Source organism: Mustela nivalis (genome assembly GCF_964662115.1).
Source record: "Mustela nivalis genome assembly, chromosome: 5".
NCBI classification, from domain to species: domain Eukaryota; kingdom Metazoa; phylum Chordata; class Mammalia; order Carnivora; family Mustelidae; genus Mustela; species Mustela nivalis.
In genome coordinates, this window is record NC_139024.1 from 98250737 (window position 1) to 98277225 (window position 26489).

Here is a 26489-nt window from a genome sequence, read left to right on the forward strand (position 1 = left end):
GAATTGGTCCTTGGGAACTTTCTCCCTTGGGGTGAGTGCCACCGCTATGCTGGAAAAGAGAGGAAGTGAAGCTCATAAAAATGTCAAAGATGACCAAAAATGAGCTTTAAAATGGTGTCTTGAATGAGAATTAGTTGATGATGGTATAGGTAAGCGCAACCACAAACCTGCTTCTATTTTCTCCAATAAGCACAGGATCTTCCAAATAAAGATGGCAGAAAAACACCTGCTCAGTACTTCAAGTCTACGACTGATGTGGACAGAGTGGGAGACACCTGTTTCAAAGAGGATCACACAGCAGAGCTGTTGGAACTCTGGAGAATCCCTGAACGACTGAGGATCCTGAGAAGCACTGCCCTACTTTCCCAAGGCGAAATAAAGCTTCTAGAAACCCCGGCATGGTAACCTTAATGGAAAATGCTGGTAAAATCTGGAATGATAGAGGTGATCAACATTCTGGCTGCTAAGGATTGCTGGTTTCTTTCCAGCTCTTGATTCAACAGTGTCACACCAAAGTAACCTCCTTTTCTGTTTTTCTTGATAGGATTAGGACAGCAGCCAAGCCAGGAAATAGCAAAACAATAGTTGAGAGTTTTGAGACCAGTGGGTAGATTGCACAGAACACAATCTTGAAGGGAATAGCTCACACAGAGGGTTTACTCTGTGCTTGATATGGCTCCAAGGGCATCTGCACTGTATTTGTCTAAAAGTTACACAGATGGAAGTCCAACCAGGTGATCAGGCGCCAAGTTGTGCTCCTCGCATTAGGCTATACCGCCTTTCCATATGCATAGCTAGGCTGCTAAAAAGAAGGGAGATGTGAATCCTCCCCTTTCCATCCTGGTGGGCAAACATGCCCTTTTGCTTCCCTGTGAGAGAAAAGGATGGGGACACATCTGGCCTTGCTCTGCCCTCTGATCCACTTACTTCTCTGAGGGGAGGACGACAACCTTCTGGTTGCCATGATGGGGAGATACGAGTGTATTTTCTTGGCGTGGCAACGTCATCAGGACAGAAAACAACACTGCAAAGGAGCATGTAGTTTGCGGTGGGTCCATAACTGGGCTGATACTCAAAATATTTTAATCACCAGTTCATCCCTAGACTAACAAATGCCACTAAGCACTGCCATGGAAGGGCCAGTCCTGGTAAGTTTGCATCAGTAGGGTTATCGGCCAGGGTAATAAATCCTGCTGTGGTTTTAGCATCACCAATCCAGTCTTTCCAGTAAGAGATGAAATATTTTGATTCTTATTTATCTGATTTCTAGGTCCTGTTTTTTTCTTTCTTTCTTTCTTTTTTTTTAAGGTCCTCTTTTTAAAATGTGTTCTGGACTTAGAAGGGAAGGGCAAGGATAGGACTATCACCACCAAAACCCTAGCAGTCCTCTGTATTTTTCAGACAGTACCCCAAAACTAAATGGTTTCCCATGACATTTTTAAGGTGGTAATGACAAATTAGAAGGCACTCAAAAGCTAAGTAAGATTCAGCCTATGCTGGGGACTGTGTGTTATGCAGGAAATGGAAGGACGGGGGTCATTCAGGTCATGACTCCACGTGTACATGGTTGGACCTGTACGTCAAGACTGTGGCAGGCTGGGGGACGGTGGGGGCAAAAAATGGTCTTTGGCAAAGAAAGTGGCAGAGTTTTGGGAATAATGTGGGCTCTCATTACTCTAGAGAAGGGGTCAGCAAATTATGGCTGTAGACCTTCCATTTTGTGAGGAAAGCTTTACTGGAACACAGCCATGACCATTCATACACATATGGTCTGTGTCTGCTTTTGCACGCCACGATGGTATAGTCGAAAGCGGGGCAGAGACCGTATGGACTGCAAAGCCTAAAACACGTACTATCTGGCTCTTTACAGAAAACATTTGCAGACCTCTGGTGTAAACCTAGGAAAGGAAAATAACTAACAGCCAAAAGTGTGGGGAGGGAGGGGGAAAGACAAGTGGAAGAAGCATGTTTGGAAAGCTGGGACCTTTGGGGGACCAGAGAAACCACCACCATGCCTCACTATGTGGGGATCCTTCCTCATGTGAGCTGAGCTACACAATATAACCTTTCTACCTCAATTATCTACATTTATTGGGGTGAGTTCCTAGAAGGTGAAGACTGGATTTTTCTCCAGTCTGTCCAAATCAGCAGTGTATAAACCACGTAACACACAAGCACAGGTAATCAAAAAAGTTTTAATGATTAATGTTTAGACATTATTTAACAGTGTGGGTATATCCAGATGAGCTAAAGCACACGTTGACAGCACACTATTGAATGTTATAGTTTCTGTATTGAAATATGTAAAGACATTTGCAAACTAGTACCTAGGAAGACATAACATTTACAAATATACACATTCTAGATTTGATAAGGTAAATGTAAACAGATGCTGTGACTCCTTCCAAACAGAAAACCCACAAGACTAATAAGAGAACCAATCGGCTCCCTATATAATATGAATGTGCAAAATTAAAGCATGATAAACTGATATTTACATAAATACCAAACCAACAATTAGTTTATACATTGTCGATGACCTTCTAAAATGTATCACGAGTGGTTCAATGACTGTTTTTTCTCCCCACAAAGAAGGTATTCAGAGACTAAATTTCAACACTTTAAAATGACACGCACAATAGTCCTTATCTGTTTGACCACTGCCTCAAGGGTGACAGACACAATTTTATGATAAGCAGTCTCATTTTTAAATAAGCAGTTCTACACAAATCTTTAGATTCTAAGCAGAAAAAGAAAATTACAGGTACTATTAGATTTACATGAAACAAATTATCTCTACCCAATTTCCCAGTTCTCTTATGTAGTAGCTATCTGTTTAATTTTACCTTAAAATTTTTTTAAGGTCCCCTTTTCCCCCTTTATTCATTTTTATAAGCTAGGCACATTTTAAAAGAAGTTTGTGTCAAAACAGACAGCAGTACAGAAACCAATCCAAATTTGGACCCTGGCAACCAGTTCCCCAATGCTCATCTATGGGATTCTGTCAAATGGTATTCAATGATCTCTTCTGAAAAGTACACACCCTCTCTCTCGCAAGTGGAAAGCAAAGTGGGCACTGTTTCCTGTATAAAAACACTTAGCATTTCAGAAATTTTAAATGTCCTACTCATCCTACATACTTTCTAAAATCCTGAAGACAAAGAATATATATTTAGGTTTCATCAAGACTCCTTTAGAGCCCCCCCCCCTTTTTACATTATCAATAGTGGCACTCAAAATAAAAAAATAAGATCTGTTAAAAAGTTAAACTGACCTTCCACTAGATTTGAGCCTGCCTGATTTAAAGCCAATATTACAAAACTGAAGGTGCCGTTTCTGATTTCACATGTACAAGTCACTTGAAATTATGTCACACGCTAGTTTCATAAATTACGGTCTTTGATTTTTTTCCTAAACAGAGCTATTAAAAAACGAATAAAAACTTGAAACATATCCTAATTTAAATTAATAAGCTTTGGGCCCTGCTTTTTAAGTTTTAAGGCATGTGTGTTTCTCTACTGTAACAACATTGTACAAATTTACAATCACATGCATGATCTACAGTAAAAAAAAAAAAAAAAGTTTGGATTACAGTGTTTTTAAATTGTGAATCACAATTCAGCACCTATCATGTTATAACTAATAAGGCAACAGCAGTGTCGTATACTACAATAATACGCCCTCCACAGTCTAGCGCAGGGGTCGGTGAGAGCCCAGAAATGTTAAATCTTATGCCTACGTATAATCTGTATACATTTTCAAGGGGTTTTGAACGATGAAGGAGGTCCTACATGAATCACGCTGTTGTAGGCAGGACGAGTTACAGCAGCTGTTAACAAGCATCAGGCACAGCTCAAGCTGTGCTTACAATCAGACGATGGGTTTTTGGAGGCTTCTCAACTCTTCCGCTTCAATCCTTCCGTTGCTTCCTCGGCTTCACATTGTTTTCCAGGGAAGAAAAGCTGTTGGTGTGTCCGTTCACGGCAGCCACGGACCCGTTCTGGTGGTCCTTCAGGTGCTCTTTCCTCCGCGAGGCCCCCTTCTTGTAAGTCTGAAATGCATCAGGGTAGACGGGCCGTGTGACAGGGTGCTCTGCTGGGGGGTGGGGGCGCCCCGCTTTCCTAATTCTAAGCCTAGATTCCTGTTAGGACCCGATGCCACTGAGACGTAAGGTCTGTGGTCAAGCAACCCTGGGAACGTTTTCTGCCACTGGTTTCCATCACTCCTCCCTTCCTGAGGCGTCGCCTGAGGAAGTTCACAGGGGTTTGGGCTGCAATGTAAGGGCTATTCTAGAAATGAAGTAGAAAATTCAAAGTACACTTCCCCTGGCCATGCCCTCTCTGTATCTGGATGGGGTCACAGAGTATCGGGGTCACATGGCCACACTGTTTTCCCCCACTCTGTGGTACCTCTCTATCACTCCCATCTCTCACCTTCAGGATTTGCTTGGGACTTCGGCAATGGCTTTGGCCCGTATGTACACAACGCTATGCTGCCACAAGCAGTTAGAATAGTGATTTCAGTTTTGCCAGCTCCCAGCCTTCGTCCTCCCTCATGTCGATGAACGTCCCCACATGGGTACACCCCCCCATGCGGCAGCTCCCTGGAATGTGCCTCCATGCCCAGGGGAGTGGGATGAAAGGTGGGGGAGGTGCACAAGGATGGCCACATGGGACGCCCCCAAGGAGCTGCTCAACCCCCCGGAACCTGTTTCCATATCCGTGGCCCCTGCCTTGCCTCCCGACCTTTGGTACCTGCCTGGAACTGCATGCTGCCCATGGGGGCAAGAACACACCTCACCCAGGGGTAACGGGGAGCCACAAAGCAATCCAGTGGAGGCAATCTGCCCTAACTGGACCCTTCTGAGTAAAACTGACCTTCCATCCTGCACTTGGGAATGAATGGAGCCTCCAGACGTGAGCAGTGGAGGTGTGAGGAAACGGGGACGAAAGGGCAGATTTCTGTCTGCAGCTGAGGGCTGTGATGCACATTTCTTTAGACATTTTATGTAGTCCCAGGGTTCAGGGCGGCGGGGCTGTGGGACTGTTGACAGAACTCTCCCGTCACATGCCCGCAGTCGGCTGTGAGCAAAGCAACAACAGAGCTTGCCGAACAGCGTGGCGTTCCCACGTGAATCCCCGGCTCCTCTGCCGAAGATCTAGAACTCTGGAGGTTTGGGACAGATACCAGCATCTCCTGTGTTGGCAGTCCCCTCCCAAAGGTAGGGGTTGCCCTGTCACTGTGACTGCACCAGAGCCTGCTGTCTGGCACGCAGAAGGGGTTCTTTCCACAGGTCATCCTCCTTAAATGAACAGAGGAGGGTCTTTGCTGAAAAGGCCACAAGGCCCAACTGCCATGGAAGAGCAAGACTTACCTGAATGTAGAAGTTTGTGAAGAGCGTGATCAGAGAGATCATGTATCCAATCTGGAAGTACAGCCACCCAAGAGGGAACGTACACGACCAGATGACCCCGCAGCTGGTCTGGATGATTGTCAGCACAAACTGCAGCTGGTGGGAGAGGGGACACAGCAGAGTGCAGCCGTGGCGCACCGACAAGGTGCCACGCCAGACGGGCTCTCCACCCAGCACACTGAGTCCATGGAAGGACACTCACAGGCCTTTCTGGAGGTGAAGTCCCTTCATAGACACTAAGCATACGTTCATGCATAAATTTCTCCTAAATTATATATGTGCCTTTGTCATATACATTCTCCTCCCCTTCCTTTTGCTTAAACCACCTTCTCTAAAATTTGGAGAATAGTTAACAATGCTATATAGTATACATGGAGGTTGCTAAGAGTAGATCGTAAAAGTTCTTGTCACAAGAAAAAACCCCATAGCTATGCAGCGTGACTGTGGGTGTGAACTGGGTGTTACTGTCCCAATCATTTCACAACCCATACATATACCCTATCAGTACACCATACACCACACACCATACACAACATTACAGGTCTTGTACAGCTCAATGAAGCTGGGGAACAAAGGAAAACATAATCCCCCCACCCCCGCCCCACACACAAACCTTAGGGACCCTGTATAGAGAGATGCCAAGTAATTTTTTCTTGCTTTATATTTTTAAGGGAGAAAGGAAGGGTGTGTGGGCTGTATGTTTAAAGAGAACTGGTGATGTTGCTGTGGGATGTGCAATTCCTATTTCTGTTTTTTTATTTTTTATTTTTTTAAAAAAGATTTTATTTATTTGACAGACAGAGATCACAAGTAGGCAGAGACACAGGCAGAGGGCGGGTGGGGGAAAGCAGGCTCCCCGCCGAGCAGAGAGCACGATGCGGGGCTCAACTGCAGAACCCTGGAATCGTGACCAAGCCGAAGGCAGAGGCTTTAACCCACTGAGCCACCCAGGCGCCCCTTTCTCTGTTTTTTTTTTAAGATTTATTTGAGAGAGTGTGTGAGAGGAAGAGGGAGAGAGTCCTCAAGCAGACTCCCTGCTGAGGATGCAGCCCAACATAGGGCTGGAGCTCACTGCCCTGAGATCACCACCTGAGCTGAAACCAGGAGCCAGACACTTAACTGACTGTACCGCCCACGTGCCCCAACTCTTCCTATTTTTTACCCATGTACCTCTTTGGTTTGAAGAAGGCTGATCAACAGATTTAAACTTATACCAAGATATAATGCTAAGTCCAGATTTTTCTGATGAATAAATCTTTTTTCTTTTTTGATGAATAAATCTTGAATGGGAAAGATTACAATGAGATGTGGCTACTGGAAGGTGACTCTTCAAGAGTACCACCACCACCAGGGGGCAGGGTTCTGCCCACTGGATTTCTGGCCCAGCCCCCAGGGTTTCTCGAGAGAACTTACTTCCCTCCCCACTTTCTTCTCTTTTTTAAGGTGAGTACTCTAGGTTAAGGAATAACTAGGAGCGGTGCTTAAAATAAATCTAGGCAAACTGGGTGCAGTCTTCTACCTCAAAGGGCAGAGTTTAATGGGAGACCAATGTCCGCAGTCTGTTCTTTTAAATTCTGCTTTTGCCAGGCCACGGCTGTGTGGTATAAATCGATCTCCACATCACTTCTCAAGCATAACGAGAAGGTTAAGGAACAATTATCCTTCCTCACAGGTGGGTGAAAAAAATTAACAAGGACTAGAGAGCAGCTGGCAAAGAGGTGATAATGAAATGTCAAACACGTAAGTAGCTCAGATGATCTTCTCAGATTTTTTTCCCCAGACTGTTATTTTTAAATATTGAAAAATCACAATTGACTTGGGAAGACTGGAATCAGCATGGTTCTTTAGAAAAATATGTTGATAAGGCAAGGCTGGGGCTGAAACTTTATACCCCTCAGTCAGCTGGGTTAGGCCTGTTGCCTCAGTGTCCTCATCCATAGAATGGGGATAAGAACATGAACTCAGGCTTCTGGACTAGTCCATGTAAACCTGCTTACTTAGCAGGAGTGCCAGACACTCAGCAAATGTCAGTGTTTCACATTAGTGGTAACAGTAATTAGTTCATGAAAGAATTCACAAAGGGAGAGAAACAGGCGTCAATCATACCCTGACAACTCAGGGAAGCTTCAGAAAGGACGGTAGGACGTAATCACCAAGTGCCAACAACGGCTGGGTGGGCCCTCAAGGTCAACGTCAGGAGAGAGGCTGTCGTCTGAAGCACAGCAGGTGCCATCCTCGCCAACAAGTGCTTCACAGCTCGGGGGCTGAGTGGTCACCGGGCACTGATCTTACCAACACCCTCACTGCCTAATGGCTATAAGCACTCAGGACTCCTTGGTCCTTCGAAAACTCCCAAGAACCCAGGACACAGTGGTCACTTTTGGGTTCTGGATTATAATTAGGAAACACACCCAGGCAACATATGCTTTGTATACAAACTAAGGAAAACGAACTGAACTTGAAGTCAGGAAATTAGATTCCTGTCCTCATTCTATAGCCCAACTAGCTGCCCACAGACAGAGTTTCCGCATCAGCTGGAAGTAAGAACATTCTCTGCTCCGCGGGCTGCAGGCAGTTTAGTTGGATCAAAGAGAAAAGGTGGGAAAGATATACATTAGATTCTATTAAGTAACAGTGAATAAAGGCAGGGAGAGCAGTCTGTCAGGCAGCAAGTCCTGGAGAGAGGCACTGAGTGACTTACCAGCTGCCCCTGAGTGATGTATTTCTTCCACCAGAGGTACGGGCGCATGGAGGGCACAGATGACAGACCGTAGTATGAGTACATGAGGACATGGATGAAGCTGTTAAGGGTGGCACCAAAATACGCTGAAAAACGGGGGATTGGGAAGGAGAATGCATCAGTGTTCTACATGGAACAAAATTCCTTTCAAATCCGGAAAACAGACGCGTTCAAGTAGGGGCTGGTAAGCAGCATGTGGAACAGTGCTCAGAACTCCCTTTCCACTGGGGCAGGCCGACTGGGGTGCTTTAAGGCCGGGCTCAGCTGGGGCTGCCAGGCATGCATTTAACACAGGAGTCAGGAGACCACCTCACAGCTTTGTTGCCAGAACCCCAATCAACTCCCAGAGCGAGCTGGTTTTCTTTACGTGCAAGGTGCTTTAGGCTGCTGTGCTGAAGGCCTGGGGAAGGCAGCTGATGGGCAGGAGGTTCAAAGCTGGCTGGCTAACACATCTGCTGGAGCTGGAAGAAGCCTTGGCCTCCTTATTATTCCCCAGGGCTGCACTGCTGAGACTACATATTTTTTTCAACAATCCAGAGTCCAGTTCCTTAGAGATAAAAGACTCCTCTTTTATCACATACTTTTAATTTCCAGTAGAACCACCAGTTCTTTTTTAGCCTCTCTGTCCTCCTCCCCCACAGCGGGCAACCCAACAGAACTCACCAGCTTTCCCACGCACAGTCAGAGGTGTACATGGCTAGGGGCTCAGGGAGGGAGTCTCTACTTCTGGCTATTACAGTAACTGGCTGGGTGACCTTGGACAAGTCACATCCAGGTCCTAGTTGTTTCTCTTGGGCCCAGTGGGGCTCGTTAAAATCTACCACCCTGAGAGTTCTTTGAAAATGTAAAGAGACACTGTTCCTATTAGGAAGTTAAATCAGATAATCCAGAGCCATGAAGTGTGACGGTGGGAAAAACACAGCGGGGGGATGGCACACTGGAAACCAAGTTCTTCCAAACCTTCTACTATGTCAGTTTCCTCCCAAACCACAGGGAGCTGGGTTTGGCAAGTCACCTTTCTAGTTCTAAAATTCTATGACTGTGGGAATCTTGGTGGGCCAGTTAATTCAGGGCAGTGCCATCCTAGGGAAAAAACACATGAACAGACCCAAAAGTTCTAAAATTCACCAGTGCTGGATGGCAGAAATTTTGATCAGGACACCTGTTATAACTCCTAAGCTAAACCTAAAGGAGACAACTTAATCTTTGAAAATTATGAGACCTCAGACCATAAGCTTTCTAAAAACAACAGGTATCTATCTGTCTTTGGGAATTTACTTCAAATTTTGGTGCTTGCCATTGAAGATGCCTTGCTAACATGCTTCAGGGAACAAGGCAGGCTCGTTCTATAAGCATTATGTGCAGACCTCCTCCTGTGCTCTTCAGCTAAAGCTTGTTTCATCATTAGTCGTGTTCCCTGGGACTACCTCAGTGGTGTGGTTCTATCTTTCTGGCCTGCCCCTCTCAGTCAAACGACTTCCAAATTTTAAGAAACACGGACTAGAAATAACCTGGAACAGCTGTCCTCTGTGATAGAGGACACTGTCCCTATTTCCCTGTATGCCCCAGGCTGGGAATTTGGTATTTCCCTCACCTTGCCAAGTCAGCCAGAAAAAGGTTTCGTCAGCTTACTGAGTGCACAGGCCACACAAACTATCATGAATGCAACTGGGACACAAAGTTCCCGTGTTTGACCTAGAAATCCACAGAAATAGCACCTTCACTAAAAGCCTTGGTTTCAATTCAGCCTCTCTGCTCACACCTGTCCCCAGTGCTGCGCACTGCCTCCCCCCACCCAATGTAAGACTTACAGTGGCCACAGGGGACCCAGTTCATCACAAACCACCAGATGTTCAGCATGGTGGCGTGGTGGTAGACGTGCAGGACTGTGATCTGGTGGTTGTTCTTCCGTAAGATGAAGAAGAAGGTGTCCATGAATTCAATGAGCTTGGAGAAATAGTACCACCAGAGGACGCGGATAATCTAAGAGGAAGAGACCATTACGGTGTTTCTGGAATATCACCCCTGACGTGTTTACTAACATCCCAGACTCCCAGGTTCTCCTGAAGCCTGAGCACCCCCTGGCTCCTAGAGTCCTTCAGAGGCTGGGAGCTCTGGTCATTCTGAGTGCCTCTAACAGAATACTGGGAGGTGGGGGGAAGCTGGGGGAGGTCTGGAATTATGACAGGGGAAATTTTAAAGTGGCATGGACGTCTTTCAAGAGTGACAAAATCCAGAGGATCAAAGTTCAAAAGCCCTGAAGCCTGTCTATTCTCCCTGGAGTGACCTGCAAAACCATCAGCACAGAAAAACCTCCTGAGTGGTGCTGCTATTCCAGGGACTGGCATGGGGGCAGAGGGCCAGGATATGAGGAAAAGAAGAAAAGGAATCGGAACTTTCCGTGTCAGGTCCATGCCCAGTTAAATATGCCACACAGTTTTAAGAAAATGAATGCCCATCTGAATTTAAAGCAGCAATCTTTCATTTAAAACGAAACACTGGGGACACCTGGGTGGCTCAGTCTTAAGTGTCTGCCTTCAGCTCAGGTCATGGTCCCAGGATCCTAGAATGGAGCCCCACATTGGGCTCCCTGCTCAGTGGGGAGCCTGCTTCTCCCCTCCTTGTGCTCTCTCTACCAAAACAAACAAAACAACAACAACAGAACCCACTCAGAGTGGAAGTCAAAATCAAAAGACCACCCTCAGACAGCACTTTCAGGAATGATTACAGCATTTAAGACATTATTTTTACGATCCCATTTATATAAATGCTGAAAAATGCATGTAGTTATTTGTTCCCCCCGAAATGTAAATAACAAATTTTTTTTCAAGATTTTATTTTTTTAAAAGATTTTTATTTATTCATTTGATAGACAGAGAGAGATCACAAGTAGGCAGAGAGGCAGGCAGAGAGAAAGGGGGAAGCAGGCTCCCTGCTGAACAGAGAGCCCGATGTGGGGCTCGATCCCAGAACCCTGAGATCATGACCCGAGCTGAAAGCAGAGGCTTAAAACACTGAGCTACCCAGGCGCCCCTCAAGATTTTATTTTTAAATAATCTCTCTACCCAATGTAGGGCTCAAACTCACAACCCCAAGATCAAGAGTTGCATACTCCACCAACTGAGCCCGCCAGGCCCCTCTTCCTGGAAACCATTAACCGGACTTACTTTTATTAAATGAAACTTTAGTTTTTCTCTTACACCACTCATGTTCAAATTTTAATGTGGAAATAGGTTTTTTAAAAATGTCAATAGGTGGGGCGCCTGGGTGGCTCAGTGGTTTAAGCCGCTGCCTTCGGCTCGGGTCATGATCTCAGGGTCCTGGGATCAAGCCCCGCATCGGGCTCTCTGCTCAGCAGGGAGCCTGCTTCCTCCTCTCTCTCTGCCTGCCTCTCTGCCTGTTTGTGATCTCTCTCTGTCAAATAAATAAATAAAATCTTTAAAAAAAAAAAATGTCAATAGGAATTACCTTGGGCAGTGAGGATATGAGCCATTTTGTCTTTTGCACAATTAAAAACAAACAAACAAACAAACAAACAAACTATTTAAAACAGAGAGAGACCTTACCTTCATATCTGCTTCTCCCGCACTGTGAGTGCCTTGACAGAAGAAGTTGTAGCTGTTTTCCCATACTCCTGTGACTAACTAAAACAAAAAAAGAAGTCCATCACCAACAATATCAGAAATCAGAAAAGCCCTACTCACTTAAACTTCATTTGTTTCGGAATCTCTGACAATTGACCTTGGGCTGGCTGACGCAACTTCAGTCTTTGCTCCTCGGCAAAAATCACGATGTTGGGCAGTGTGAATACCGGAGAGTCTCCGTTTTACAAGGGGTGGACCAGAAGTCACTCCAGGGTGCTGCCTTACTGAGCTGGCCCTCAATTCTCAATGCCCTGGGCTGTCCCAAGGCCCTGACCAAGCTGACAGCAGGCTCAGTCCCGCAAGAAGTCTCAGGGGAGATCACACCTTCACAAATTCAGCCCTTCCCAAACTTGAGCGTTGGTGTACCAGAATTGCCACAGGGGCATGTAAAAACAGGATCGCTAGGGAGTGTTTCTGATCCAGTAGGCCTGGGGTGGGGTCTAAGAATCCATATTTCTAGCAAGTTTCCAGGTGATCCTGATGCTCCTGATCTAGAGACCACACTTCAAGAACCACTGCTGTCAAACCTAGGATAATTTGGCCAGCCTTGCCTTCATTACCTCCTGTTGCTGTGTCATCCACTGGGTCCACAAAGCAGAAATCTGCAGTGTCACAGAAAGGGCCCCAGAATCAGGGGACATGCCAGCTCTAGGTTACAGATCTGCAACACCAGCTCTCTTTGGTTTCCTCATTTGTCTACAGTGAGGACAGCTGGCCTAGATGAGACTTAAGGACCCACTGTGACAGTCCAGAGGGAAGGTTTAATTTGAACACCTGTGCATGTCCACACTATGTCCTAGACAAACACCTAAGAGGTGCTATTCCTTGTCCATGTAAACCGTAGCTTCCTGCTTCCTCCTAAAGCCTACAGTGATCTTGAGTTTCCTGGTGACTTTCTCTCTGGGGGCCAACTGGCACACTATAGATGGGGAGAAATCTGAGGTGGCCTGCCTTGTGCCTGATCTCATCTGGTATCCCACATAAAAAGACTGACCCTCCCTGGGTCTCAAAGTGTGTTCCCCAGTCCAGCTGCATTAACATTACATGGGAACTTCTAAGACATGGAAATTCTTGACCCTACCCCAGAATCAAGTCTGGGGGTGGGGCACCTGGGTCTCTGCCTTCAGCTCAAGTCATGATCTCAGGCCCTGATCCTCAGGGGTAATGATCTCATGACCTCAAGGTCCTCTATCAGCAGAGAGCTGCTTCCCCCTTTCTCTCTGCCTCTCTGCCTCCCTGTGTTTCTTTGTCAAATAAATAAATAACATCTTTAAAAACAAAAACAAACTCTGGAGTTACACCATCAAGGTAGGGCCTCACAGACACGATCACAGAGCCTTTGAGAACTCAATACTGTGGTTTACGAAGTGTGGTTCCCAACCCAGCAGCATCGCAATCGCCCAAGAATCGTTAGAAACACAAAAATCTCAAGCCCTACCCTAGACCTTCTGAATCAGAAATTTCTGGGTGTGAAGCCCAGTGGCATGGCAACAGGCTGTTTTATAGGTGACTTTGATGCAGCCAAAGCTTGTGAACCACGGGCTGAAAGCTGTGGTTCCCACTCTAGTTACATAACAGAACCACCTGGGGAGCTTCTAAACCTGCTACTGCCTGGCCTCTCCCCAGATCATTAAACCAGACTCTTTAGGGGCCTTCACAAAGCTCTCAAGGTACTTCCAACCTGCAACTAGGAGTGGGAACCACAGGTTTCCTGCTGGGTAAGCAGAAAAGGGATTACAAGGGCCTGAAGACAGACGGTTAAACTTCCACCCGATCTGACCTCAGAAATGCCACAGCGGGTGTGGCCGTTGTACTCTCACTGAAAGCCCTTCTCAGAAACTGCTTTTTCTTCTATTAACTTCCTTTCTGTGGTCTGCCTTCTGGCTTTGTCATCTTCTATATGTAAGAAAGTATTAAGTGTTAACATGGTTTTCAAGACCAAAGACCGGCACAGGGGTTTGGAGGCATCGTTTTGTGACGAAGAGTTCTCCTTAGGAAGTAGAAGACCAGACCAGGGAGCCTGGATGAGTTAGGCTGCCGTCCACTGAGGCCCAAGACCTGAGGTGAGCTCGCTAAGTTCCTCAGGCCCTTTTTAGGTAAAAAGAGGAGGTTGGACTAAATGATCTCTAAAGGTTCTAATTTTCTACAATTTCTACATTTGGACTTTTAATAAACAGTTCATAAACTATGCTGTACTTCACTATCTTTGAAAGACCAACAACAGCAGGATAATTTATCAGAAGGTACATCATCCTTTTGGACAACATTGTGCTCTCAAGTCATAGCAGGTTAAGCACCCCAAATGCAGACGTATCCCGAGTTCCAAGAATCGAGATAAAAAGCCTGAAAATAAAGTGTGGTTGGGAGTGGGGTGTTGGCATATGTGCCCTCAGAAGACCTGAGGTGAAGAGAAGAGAAGAGAAGAGAAGAGAGTGTAGTTTCTCCTGCCCTTCCTCCTAACCCATGAGAGAACCAATGAGTTATCTTCTGTGGATGAGGGATACATACACAGAACGAATGGTTCTCAAGGGAGTTTTCACATGACTACTGCAAATGATAAAAAGTAAGAACAACATAGCAAAGTGCTTCATGAAGATATATTTATGCAATTTTTAAAAAATTTTATTTATTTATTTGAAAGACAGAGATCACAAATAGGCAGAGAGACAGGCAGAGAGAGGAAAGGAAGCAGGCTCCCGGCCAAGCAGAGAGCCCGATGCAGGGCTCGATCCCAGCACCCTGGGATCATGACCCAAGCTGAAGGCAGAGGCTTTAACCCACTGAGCCACCCAGGAGTCCTGTATTTATGCAATTTAAAAGATACCTTTATTTAAAACGATAGCCTTACTTGGCAAAATTAAAAACTTATTAACCATGATTATCCTCGCTAAACATGCTTTTTGAAATGTTTTTGAAATGTTAGCATCTTATCAATTTAAAATTCTAGGACCTACCATCACTGTTTTCCAGCTGCTATTTTGGTTTATCGCGTCTGGAGGCAGATGACTGCATTCATGAATGCCTGCCTTGGTAGGAAAGGGGACAGGCAAGGAAGCTGAGGGAGAAGAGAGCTAATTCTTCCTTGTATTCCTGTAGGCAACTTGACCTCAAGGGCAGGCACAGACTGAGGAAGGATCTGTTAACTCTAGCAGAAGGGACTAACACATACCTTTCTTTTAAAATGTCTTTCTGAAGGTATCCAGGTTGGATTGCTTTGCTCCTTAAGCTAATTACCTTAAAATTCCACTTGTCCCTCTTCCTATAAATGGGGGAAAAAAGTCTGTATCTAAAACACCCAGTATCTCTGGAGGCCAAAGAACTCCAGGTCTGGGGGGGCAGTGAAATTCCCCAAAGTACAGTGCTACTTCAGGGCCCTGAGCCCACTGCCCTCTTCTCCTAGGAGAGGCTTCCTGCAGCCCCCAGGGCAACCCACCCTCCTTCATCACTGCCACTCAGCACTTCCACTGGGGGCAGACCTCTGAATTATATGATTAAAACCCTTCAGTGGAGTTCTTTATAGATCTTGGATATCAGCCCTTGTCTGTAGTGTCAATTGCAAATATCTTCTCCCATTCTGTGGGTTGCCTGTTTTGTAGACTGTTTCCTTTGCTGTGCAGAAACTTTTGATCTTGATGAAGTCCCAAAAGTTCATTTTCGCTTTTGTTTCCTTTGCCTTTGGAGACATGTCTTGAAAGAAGTTGCTGTGGCCGGTGTTGAAGAGGTTACTGCCTATGTTCTCTTCTAGGATTTTGATAAGATTCCTGCCTCACGTTGAGGTCTTTTATCCATTTCGAGATTATCTTTGTGTATGGTGTAAGAGAATGGTCAAGTTTCATTCTTCTACACATAGCTGTCCAATTTTTCCAGCACCATTTATTGAAGAGACTGTCCTTTCCACCAGATATTTTTTCCTGCTTTGTTGAAAATTATTTGACCATAGAGTTGAGGGATCATATCTGGGCTCTCTACTCTGTTCCCCTAGTCTATGTGTCTGTTTTTGTGCCAGTACCATGCTGTCTTGGTGATCACAGCTTTGTAGTAAAGCTTGAAATCAGGCAACATGATGCCTCCAGTTTTTTCTTTTTCAACATTTCCTTAGCAATTCAGGGTCTCTTCTGGTTCTACAAATTTTAGGATTGTTTGTTCCAACTCTTTGAAAAATGCCGGTCAAATTCAACACACATAAAACAGATAATCATGTCAAAAAATGGGTAGAAGACATGAACAGACACTACCCCAAAGAAGACATACAAATGGCTAACAGACACATGATAAAGGTTCATCATCATTAGCCATCAGGGAGATTCAAATCAAAACTACATTGAGATACCACCTTACACCAAGGAGAATGTCCAAAATCAACAAGACAGTAAACAAGTGTTAGAGAGGATGTGGAGAAAGGGGAACTCTCTTCCACTGTTGGTAGGAATGCAAGTTGGTGCAGCCACTTTGGAAAACAGTGTGAAGATTCCTTAAGAAATTAAAAATAGAGCTACCCTATGAGCCTGTAATTGCACTGCTGGGCATTTACCCCAAAGATACAGGTGTAGTGAAAAGAAGGGCCATCTGTACCCCAATTTTCATTGCAGCAATGGCCACAACTGCCAAACTGTGGAAAGAACCAAGATGCCCTTCAATGGACTAATGGATAAGGAAGATGTGGTCCATATAAACTATGGAGTATTATGTCTCCATCAGAAAGGATGAATACCCAATTTCTGTAGCAACATGGACGGGACTGGAAGAGATTATGCTGAGTGAAATAACTCAAGTAGAGAGAGTCAAGTATCATATGGTTTCGCTTATTTGTGGAGCATAAGGAATAACATGGAGGGCATGGGGAGATGGAGAGAAGGGAGTTGGGGGACATCGGAGGGAAGACAAACCATGACAGACTGTGGACTCTGAGGAACTAACTGACGGTTTTGGAGGGAAGGGGAGGGGGAGGTTGGGTGAGGCTGGTGGAAGGTATTGTGGAGGGTACATATTGCATGGATCACTGGGTGTGGTGCATAAACAAAGAATTCTGGAACACTGAAAAAGAATTAAATAATAAACAAAAAACAAACTCTTCAGTGACTCCCAGTTTCCTTAGAACACAATCCTAAATCCTAGGCACAGCATTCACATTCTTTCCCAGCTCCCTGACCTACAGTCAGAAGGACCCCTTTTGCTCCTCACCCACCCCACAATGGCCAAGGGCAAAGAGCACAGGTTTGGGCACTAGCCAGAAGTACTTTAATTCCTAGCAACCTGCATTTAGCCAGGTGACCTTAGACAAATGTTTGTACCCCTCTCTATACACCTCGTTTCTTCATGTAAAGAGGGTAAGAACAGCAGTTGCGCCTCTTTAGGCTGCCGTGAAAGTAAATGAGGTGGAGGGAGTGTACAAATGCTTACCCTGCTCAACCTGGTACATAGGATAAACCCAACAAATGCTAGCAGTGACCACTAGTTTATTCTTTTCAACTGGAATGCCATCTACACCCAGGTACCCCCATCTCTAGCTCTTAAAATTCTAACTATCCTTCAAAGTTTGCTTAAAATTCCTTTTTAAAAAAGATTTATTTATTTATTTTAGAGAGAGAGAGAGAGAGAGGGGGCAGAGGAAAATAGAGACTCTTAAAGCAGACTCCCTGCTGAGCATGGAGTCCAATATGGGGCACGATCTCACAACCCTGAGATCATGAACTGAGCCAAAATCAGGAGTTGGATGCTTCACCAAATGCGCCACCCAGGTGCCCCTTAAATCCTCATTTCTTTGTGATTGCTTGCTTGGACCTCCAGTCTGAAGTCTGTCCTCCTTCCTCTAAGCTCACCCTACCACGGCTTGTAGTTGTCTGCTCATATGTTCCCTTTTAGCCCTTTGTTAAAGGGTCTGTTTTAAGCTCTGTGGGCAGTTTACATCATTGGGGACTGGGGCTCCCACATGCACAGAACCCAGCACAGGGACCTGCACACAAGAGGTACTGAACAGTTGCTAAAGTAACAACAAAGCATCTGAGGCCCTGCTTTTTGCCTCACCACACCCACCCCCACCCCCAAATAGAGGCTGAATATATTACTCATAGCAAAAAACCCAAAAACGAACAACAACAACAAAAAAGTCAAAAACCCACCCCCAAATCAAAAAAGATGTCATTTCTGCTTTGCAAATGGAGAAATGGAAACACAAGAAAGTATTTTAGTGAAACCTAGATTTGACACTATTCATCCGAGTTCTGTTCACAAGATGGGAAAACCGGTCCCCATCAAATTGGGGGACACGGAGAGTTGAATTCTCATACATCCTCAGCTTCAGAAGGGATAGAATAATATAACAACAAGGACCAAGCCCCTGAGTTAAAGTTAATTCACCTAAGACTACTCTCAACAATTCTGTGTACAATGGGTCAGTGTCAGAAGGTTCTGCTCCCTCCATTCCCCATAAGAGGGAAACAGCATGGGCTCTGCAAAGCTCTTCCTTCCAGTGCCCCTAGGACCACATCAGTAGAGACAATGATCTAGTCGAAGTCACCCTGGCCACCATTTCCCTTCAGGGCTTGGGTCTGGCTTCCTTCCAGAGAGCTGCTCTGGTCCCCAGAAAGTCAACACACCGCTGCAGACACTGCAGAGCCAGAGGGCCAGGAGGCTGGACAAAGGTGAGGCACGGAAAGTAAGGCTAGGTCCCTCTACCCTGGGCTCCTGGGAATCTGCTCAGGAGCACACAGGATTGTACTTGAAGGAAAACGGAGGCCATGGCGAACAGCCTGCCGCCACATGCAGTTCCATACAACACCAGCTACTCCAAGAGCAATGGAGTGTACATTACGGTATTATTTACTTGTCCTGGCTTTTCCCAAGTAATCAAAATACAAAGAGCACCACTGCAAACCATATGTGCTTTCTCCTTTGTGGAGTAAAGCAAACTTTAATTAGGCCAGGGGCACAGAAAGAGCTGGAATTATAGCTGAGCTAGCAGCTTTCTCTTCTTATGGGACAAATTCAATAACCTAAGGTGGTTTCGATGCATCTTTTCATTTAAAGAAGAGACATCAGGCAAGTATCACAGCTAGGTCTGGGTGATGCAGCTCATGGAGTGACTCATTTCTAACGGTGACAGGTGACTTCTCATCTAACACCACAAATAGCCACCAATAAGGTATGACCTTCAGCATGATAACCATTTCCAGGGCACTTTCTGGAATTCTACCAAAGCATCTCAAGAAACAAGGTCATTTAACATTTAAAGAATAAGCAGAAGAATGTCATCTTGGGTGGCCATTATCACAGCCTTTCAGCCCAATATCTCTAGATGTCAGAGCCACAAAATAACCCTTTTCCAAAAGGCCTGGCTGCTTTTAGTGATGAAGGCCTGGAGAGCTGTGTGATTATTACCCCTAAGCAGACATCTATCCAAGAAGAGTAAGAAGAGACTGTCCATACTGGAATTCAAATTGCATCTAGAAGAGGACCCAGGGACATTTCCAAGTAATACCAAGTATGTGGGTGGTTGACAGTTTATATTGTTTCTACATGAATGGATGAGTGTGTATTTTTTAGACTTGCTACAAGCCCATGTTTTAAATAAGGAGACAGAGATGAGAAGTGATATGGATACCCCAAAGTCACATGGCTTTTTGGTGGCACCACTGGGACCAGTACCCAGGCATTTGGGTCCTCAGTTTAACTGCAATCTCAAACAGGAGTTCCATGTTCCTCTGACCTTCCTTACTTGTTTCTGAATTCTTAATAATTCAAGAACACAATGGGGTACTCTATCCATGAAGCAATCTGAGGAAAAGCAGACTTTCACTGTGTCTTTACTTCAGCAGATTTGATTTAAAATTAACCTCAGCTGCTCCAAAACTTAAAGTATCTCATTCTTTCAGGGTTTAACTACCTGCTCTTGGCTGTGCTATTACGAAACAGAGTCAGGTCAAAGCCTGAGGCTTTGCATTTCAAATCTTTCACATCCAGACCATAAGAATGCTCATTAAAATAATTTCACACTCACAACTTCCAGAAGTGTTTTGTTTTGTTTTCCTGATGACCAGGAACACCCATGGGTCACTGCTGAATGGAATACTCTTGGTTAAGTCATAAGGACAGGCTCTGTACACTAGAAAAGCCTTTAGAACAAAGCACAAAGGAACAGCCTGTCCTCAGCCCAAGCTGAAACAGGGATGTCTGGCATTCTCCCCTGAACCCTAGACCCTGTCCTTGTATGTTGCCGGTCCTAGTCTCTCACTTCTCAGGCCTCCTGAGGAGTGGCTTCTGCAAATGCTCGTTTTGTCGTTCATGGATTATAAGTGACTAGGGAGAGGAAAACCTTAAGCCAAGACTCAGCATCTCCAGACGGTACTGCACACTGGTCTGAGGCGCAGATCCGAATCCCAGGCCTCCCTGGGAATGTGCTCTCTGCAGAAAGGGCGGTGACAGTCCAAGAAAGAGTAAAGGAGTTAGCCCAGGACCTGGCATGGGAAGCACTATGTAAGTCTCTGCTATGACTCTAGCCAGATGTTTGCTCTTTCTGCTGTCCATGCACAAAGGCCCACGACTCCCACGACTAGGTCTGAAGCAGTGCAGCTCCTCCTGTATTCTGAGGCCCCGGCCAGGGCATCCTTTGCATAATTTAAAGAGACTTCTCCAGGCTACCTACCAACTCTGGTTTTGCAGATTAAGTCTGCGTTAGTTGAGGATTTGTCCAGTGACACGTTCCTTGGTACCCCAACTCCAAGTGGCCAAGTTACCAAAGGTTTGCAGTCAGTTTAGAGAAGTCAGGCCGGGCTTTGAACCAACTCCGAAGCTTGCACTCTAATGGAAGGTAATCCTTGTTCTTCTGTTGGGTGTGAGGAGAGAGGGGAAGACTGTCTGGGTTGCACCCTTCCTCCATTTGCCCAATATAGGGCGTTCTCTCAGGGCAGTGCCAGATAAAGTGAGAGGAACATAACTGAGCAGAGTGCTTCCAGTCCCTGAGAAAAGCTTCATTCTGAGCAAGGAACTTTAGTTGCAAGGGAACTAAGAGTGAGAAGTATTTTAAGGCAATGATTAGGCCTTTCCGAGAAATATTAATCTCACCACATGTTTCAATTTCTCTGTACCTCTGTTAAAGGAGAAAAAGCAAAATAGTAAAAAAATTTTTGAAGTACTTTGGTAAACATAATTAAAAAAAAAATTCAATATTCAACTACTAGGTCTTTTAAGTGTTTTTCCAAATGCTATTTCCCCACAATAACATTTCTATTTTCGGAAAGTCTGAAGGGAAAGAAAAACAAGACAGTTTAGAATATAATGTTTCCAAAGCAACTGCTCTGTGGTTCTATCAGGACCTTCAAAGCTAGAGCCCAGGGAAGAACAGGCTGTCAGGTGCCCGGGGAGATGCTTCAGCTGTATCAACCCCACAGTGACAGAGGGGTTAGAAGGTACAAGCAAAACACCCACCCAGCACATTTCTTTCATCTTTCCAATACAGCAGCATCAGAAATCTTCAAAAGAAGATTCAAATAAAAAAAGTACTGACTTCTGGTTCTGGCAATGCAGCAAACTGAACAAAAGCAGAACCAACTCCCCCAACTATAAAGACCCACAGAAATGCTCCATGAAACACACCAAGTCCATCATCACTGACGCCTAATTATACAGTGAGGCCCCCTCCACAAAACATTATGCAGAAAAGAGGACGTTAGTTTACATTTAAGTCCTTTTAGAATCTTTCCTGTATTTGAGGAAGACATCTTACCTGAGATGACCCCACCCAGCAATACTAGTTTGGGGTGCTTACCCAGGATACCAGACAAACCATTTTGTTTTTAAAGAGGAGATTTAATGTAGATTCAATAATTATTTCCAGAAGTCTGACCTCACAGATGTGGCTGAATGCAAGTGGTTAAGTTTGGAGATAAGTGTCGTATCTAGATCACAGAAACAACAAAAAAACTCCCATAATACTCTTATGTTATGTGATGGGGGGAGGAGAGACAAGTGGCAAACCTTCAAAAATAAACAGGTAGCCGTTTACACTAAACACTCAATAGATGGATGGAACAGCAGAGTAGACACAAATGAAAATGTGAGTGAATCAGAAAGAGATAATGAGGCACAAATACAAGGAGAGACGGATCTAGGGTCGGGGACTGTTAATATGTGTTTAATAGTAGAGGGAGGAGAGGCTGGAGTTGAGCAGATGAGAGCCGAGTACTTTCCTGAATTAATGAAATACGTAAACTCTCAGACCCAAGGCTCACAAGTCCTGAATGAGAAAAATAAAAATAGATGACTACCCAGGCACACAACTGTTTTATTTTTGAATGCAACTTAAAAATTACCCGGAACAAAAATGATTACTTATGAATGAACAAAAATAGGATTCTGGAATGAATCTTTAAAATGCAGAAGAAAAATAACTTCATCTAGAGTTCTATGCCTAAAGACCAATAAAATGATGCTCAAGGGGCACCTGGGTGGCTCAGTGGGATAAGCCTCTGCCTTCAGCTCAGGTCATGATTCCCCCCTCTCTGCCTGCCTCTCTGCCTACTTATGATCTCCTCTCTGCCTACTTGTGATCTCTTTCTCGCTCTGTTAAAAAAATAAATATTTTTAAAAAAATGATGCTCAAACAGAGACTGAGAGTTGAGTCTTCACAGCAAAGAACTACTCTAGGAGAAGGAAACGGAGCCTCAAAGGGAGGAATGGATTTCACAGATCAGGAGTGAGCACAGCAAAGAGCAAGCCCTGACTGCAAAGATTGTGCAGGACAAAACAGTGCAGGACATTTAACAAACGCTGGGACGAAATGCGATGGAGACACACAGGAGATGGGGATCAGCAAGCGAACTTCCAGCGTCCTGTATGACTCAGGAGGGTGGAAATAAGAATTCACCGCAGACTTTATGAAGTTGAGAAGGCATATTAAGAACTTATGGACAACACTAAAATACAGAATTAGAATGAATATTCAATCAGTAAATGAAAAAATAAACACAAAAATTCAACAGAAAATAGGAAAGAAGGAAAAAAAGGACACAGAAAACATATACACACAAAAAAGATAGAAATTATTCTAAAATAATCACTACGCTAAATGAAAATGGGTTACATTTCCCCACTAAAAGAAAAGAGACTATCAGATTCAGTCATTAAAGTCCTAGTGTATCTAGTTAAAAAAAAAAAAAAAAAATCACACTTGCACAAGGAGACCAAGAGTACTCCATACAACACTATCAATGGAAATCTGTACGTTCATGCAAAGAAAACTTCCTAAAATGGTATACTAAATTCTAACACTGAAATAATACAGAAACTAACTAAATTAAAGCTCTATGATTCAACATGGAGTCATCTCACAATTTAATATTCACTAAAAGAAAGCTATCTGAAAGAGTATAAACAGTAAGCCATTAACATAAATTTAAAAAATTTCCCAGAATATACACATATACGGAAAGTATAAAAACATATTTAGAGAAGAAACATATGAACTTCAGAAGAAAGTTTTATCTGGGAAGGGGCTGTATTTCAGATGCATTTTTATAATTTTTTTTTTAAATTTAAATTCAATTAGCCAACATATAGCATATCATCAGTTTCAGAGGTAATGTTCAACAATTTTTCAGTTGTGTATAACACCCAGGGCTTATCACATGCATTTTAATAATTTTTTAAAGATTTTATTTGTTTATGGGAGAGAGAGAGAAAGTGTCAGTGGGGGGAGCAGACAAAAGAGGGAGAAGCAGACTCCTTGCTGAACAGTAAGCTCAACATGGGGGTTTAACTGAGCCACCCAGTTACCCCTAATATTTTCTTTTTAAAACAAATAATCCAAACCAATAATAAAAGGTCAATATTTGTGAGGCACATAGATATCATTTATGTGACTATACTTTCCATATGTTGAAGTAGTTTTGAAATTACAATTTAAAGTAAGAAATACAATGGGGAAGAAAGAGGAAGTTTTGGTTCTATGCCAATCCAGATCCGTCTATCCAGCTATCAACCACTGTTTTAAAATTGCATTTTAAATGTTCTAAATGTCTGAAGTCTCTCACCCTATTCACAACCGACAGTTCTAACTGCAAGGGAATAAACACAAATAAGTACTCAAAAAAACAATCTTATTTGTAATCTGTGATTTTGTTAAATAAAGTAAAACCATGGTTCAGGCATTTGCTTTTTTTCTACCCCAATACTCACGAAACATTTGGTGGAGCCACATTAACAGAGGGAAGAAACACTGAGATCACAGCCATCTTCCAAGCCAGTGATCAGTGTGTGAGGGACAGGATGCTGAGGCCACACCCAGAGGAACACCTGAGTGGAAGGGGGTGAAGGGTTGGGGGAACCAGGTGGTGGGTATTAGAGAGGGCACGGATTGCATAGAGCACTGGGTGTAGTGCAAAAACAATGAATATTGTTACGCTGAAAAGAAATCAAAAATTAAAAAAAAAAAGGGAGTAAGAAGTGGGGGGCAATGGAAATGAGTCCAGCTTGGACATATACTGCATCATGAGAAGCCACATCTGGCATTGTACGGTTGGGCATTCTCAATCTGGAGCTCAGGGACTTACAGGTAGCTTGGGGAAACATGGGGGGGCTTCAATAAAGACAAAATATGCCCTCCATCTCAAAGGGTAGAAAAGGCACACAAGAATTTTAAATTTGCTACAGAGGGCACAGATTTACAATGCTGAGAAACTAACACAAACTAAGCTGTTACTCTTCTATGAAATTTTATTTGAGCCTTCACCACTGATTGTGATTTTATTTTTTTTCAAGATTGTATTTATGTGACAGAGAGAGAGGGAGCATAAGCAGGGGGAGCGAAAGGCAGAGGGAGAAGCAGGCTCCCTTCTGAGCAAGCAGTCCGATGTGGGGCTCTATCCCAGGACCCTGGGATCATGACCCGAGCCAAAGGCAGATGCTTAACTGACCGAGCCACCCAGGTGACCCTTGACTGTGATTCGTTAACACCTCATTTAGAAACTAAAAGCCAAAAGGCTTGTCATAAAGTCCTGCATTTTTAATCTAAAACACATCACTGTTCAAATACACTTCTAATCAGGGATCTACGATCATTTTCCTGAGAATAAACACTAAGATTTTTGGAGAAAACTGTATGTAATCCAAGTCTTTTTTACTCTCTCACAATCAACCACAGTCACTATGAACAAGTGTAGACTTTTTCTGGATTTTAAACTCTGTTTCACAATTTTCAAACTGTCATTTAGTTATTTTCCTGCTTCTGGTAATTTTAAACTCATAGTGACTCTCTCCCTTTCACTTCCTTGTTATCTCTCTTCTTTTAAGATTTCTCTTTGTCTCCTTTAAGTGACAGCTACTTTTATTTGTATTAGCCCAGAACTTGCCAAGGCAGCTGTGAATTCACACGGAATAAAATAAACAGAACTATCAATGACTACATATTTATTTTTTAAATTCCTTACAGACCCAAATATGTAGATAAGCAGGAGGGTAAATAAAGCCTAATAATCAAGACTCTGCCAACTGTGTGACCACAGGCAAATGGTTCCTGGGACACTTTGCTGAACTGTGGGGCCCAACTGGGATCTATGACCTCCTCAGTTTGATCTGTCATAAAACTCCATAACTGCCCTCCTAGGTTTTAACAGCCAACGGAATATAAATCCTAGTTAAAAGAAATAAAACAAAAAAACAAAAAAACCCAGGAGCTAAGAGGAAATGAAAAACTTGACAAAGGATATGTTATAATGGTATTACTAATGGTATTACTAATGTACATACAGGGAAAAAAGTCAAACAAAAATCAAATGCAAATACATATAACAAGTAGTAAAATGTGGGGCTTATTTTCAACTCAGGAACAGCTGCTCTGGACATATTTTAGAAACTGGATTTAAATTAAAGAATTACTGCCTCCTTAGGATTACTATTGTACGTACTCTAAATCGTCAGTTAGGACTGTTTTCCTCCACTGTATTATTTCTTAGGTCTCTTCATCCAGTGCTCAGATGGCTCAATGTCACGTCTAGTTCTCGCCAAGCTGTCAGAGGAAAATCTGTATTTCCTACCACAGTGCTTCTGGACCATACAAATTCAGTCCTATGCACACAGCAGCAATTTATACAGCACTGTTCTTCCCCTCTTTCCACCAAGAATGATCTGTTTGAGAGAAGTTAATTACGAAGTTCTGGCTCTATCTCCAGGGCTTGAGAAACCCATAAGGCAGATCCTTAATTTCTAGAAGATTTAATAATCTTAAATATTTTTTCTCTAGAATACTGCTATGTATAACAATAAACTCTACAAAAGCTTTCTTAAGGAAATGGCTGTATCATCTATCAATTATGGGAAAGTAAACAATTAACTCTAAAAAACCTGACACTTTGCTGTAGCTTTGTCCCTTGAACACAGAGACGTGCACAGTGCTGCGCCCAGGAGTCATTCCTATGCACTGCCCTGCCTCCAGTCCTGCAATATCCATCTTGGAGGCTAATTAAACTGCCTTCATTCTAGAACAGGACAGAAAAAGTGAAAAAGGGGGTTGTAAGCATTTCACAGAGTATCAAGCATAAACATAATGATAACAGCATCTACCATTCTATTCCTAAACTCTTTAGCTGGCTTATGAAACACACATAGGCGAACAAGGTCCAGACCTCCCACAGGTGCAATAAATACCTCTCACGATCAGAGTGTTCTGCACTGGTGTAAGCACTCAGACGCACTCTCACAC

At 43.9% G+C, this 26489-nt stretch overlaps 1 protein-coding gene across 12 annotated transcripts in view; it reads right to left on the reverse strand.

Moving 5' to 3' along the window:
- Positions 1-2175: 2175 nt before the first annotated feature.
- Positions 2176-26489, reverse strand: part of ELOVL5 (ELOVL fatty acid elongase 5) — a 72961-nt gene continuing 48647 nt past the window's right edge. For all 12 annotated transcript variants that reach the window (XM_082729385.1, XM_082729396.1, XM_082729389.1 and 9 more), the window contains 5 exons: positions 11720-11797; positions 9965-10136; positions 8115-8239; positions 5375-5509; positions 2176-4051 (listed from right to left, as the gene is read on the reverse strand). In XM_082729385.1, coding sequence (XP_082585511.1) covers positions 3911-4051; positions 5375-5509; positions 8115-8239; positions 9965-10136; positions 11720-11797 — 651 coding nt within the window. In that variant the 3' untranslated portion in view covers positions 2176-3910. The remainder of the gene's footprint in view (positions 4052-5374; positions 5510-8114; positions 8240-9964; positions 10137-11719; positions 11798-26489) is intronic.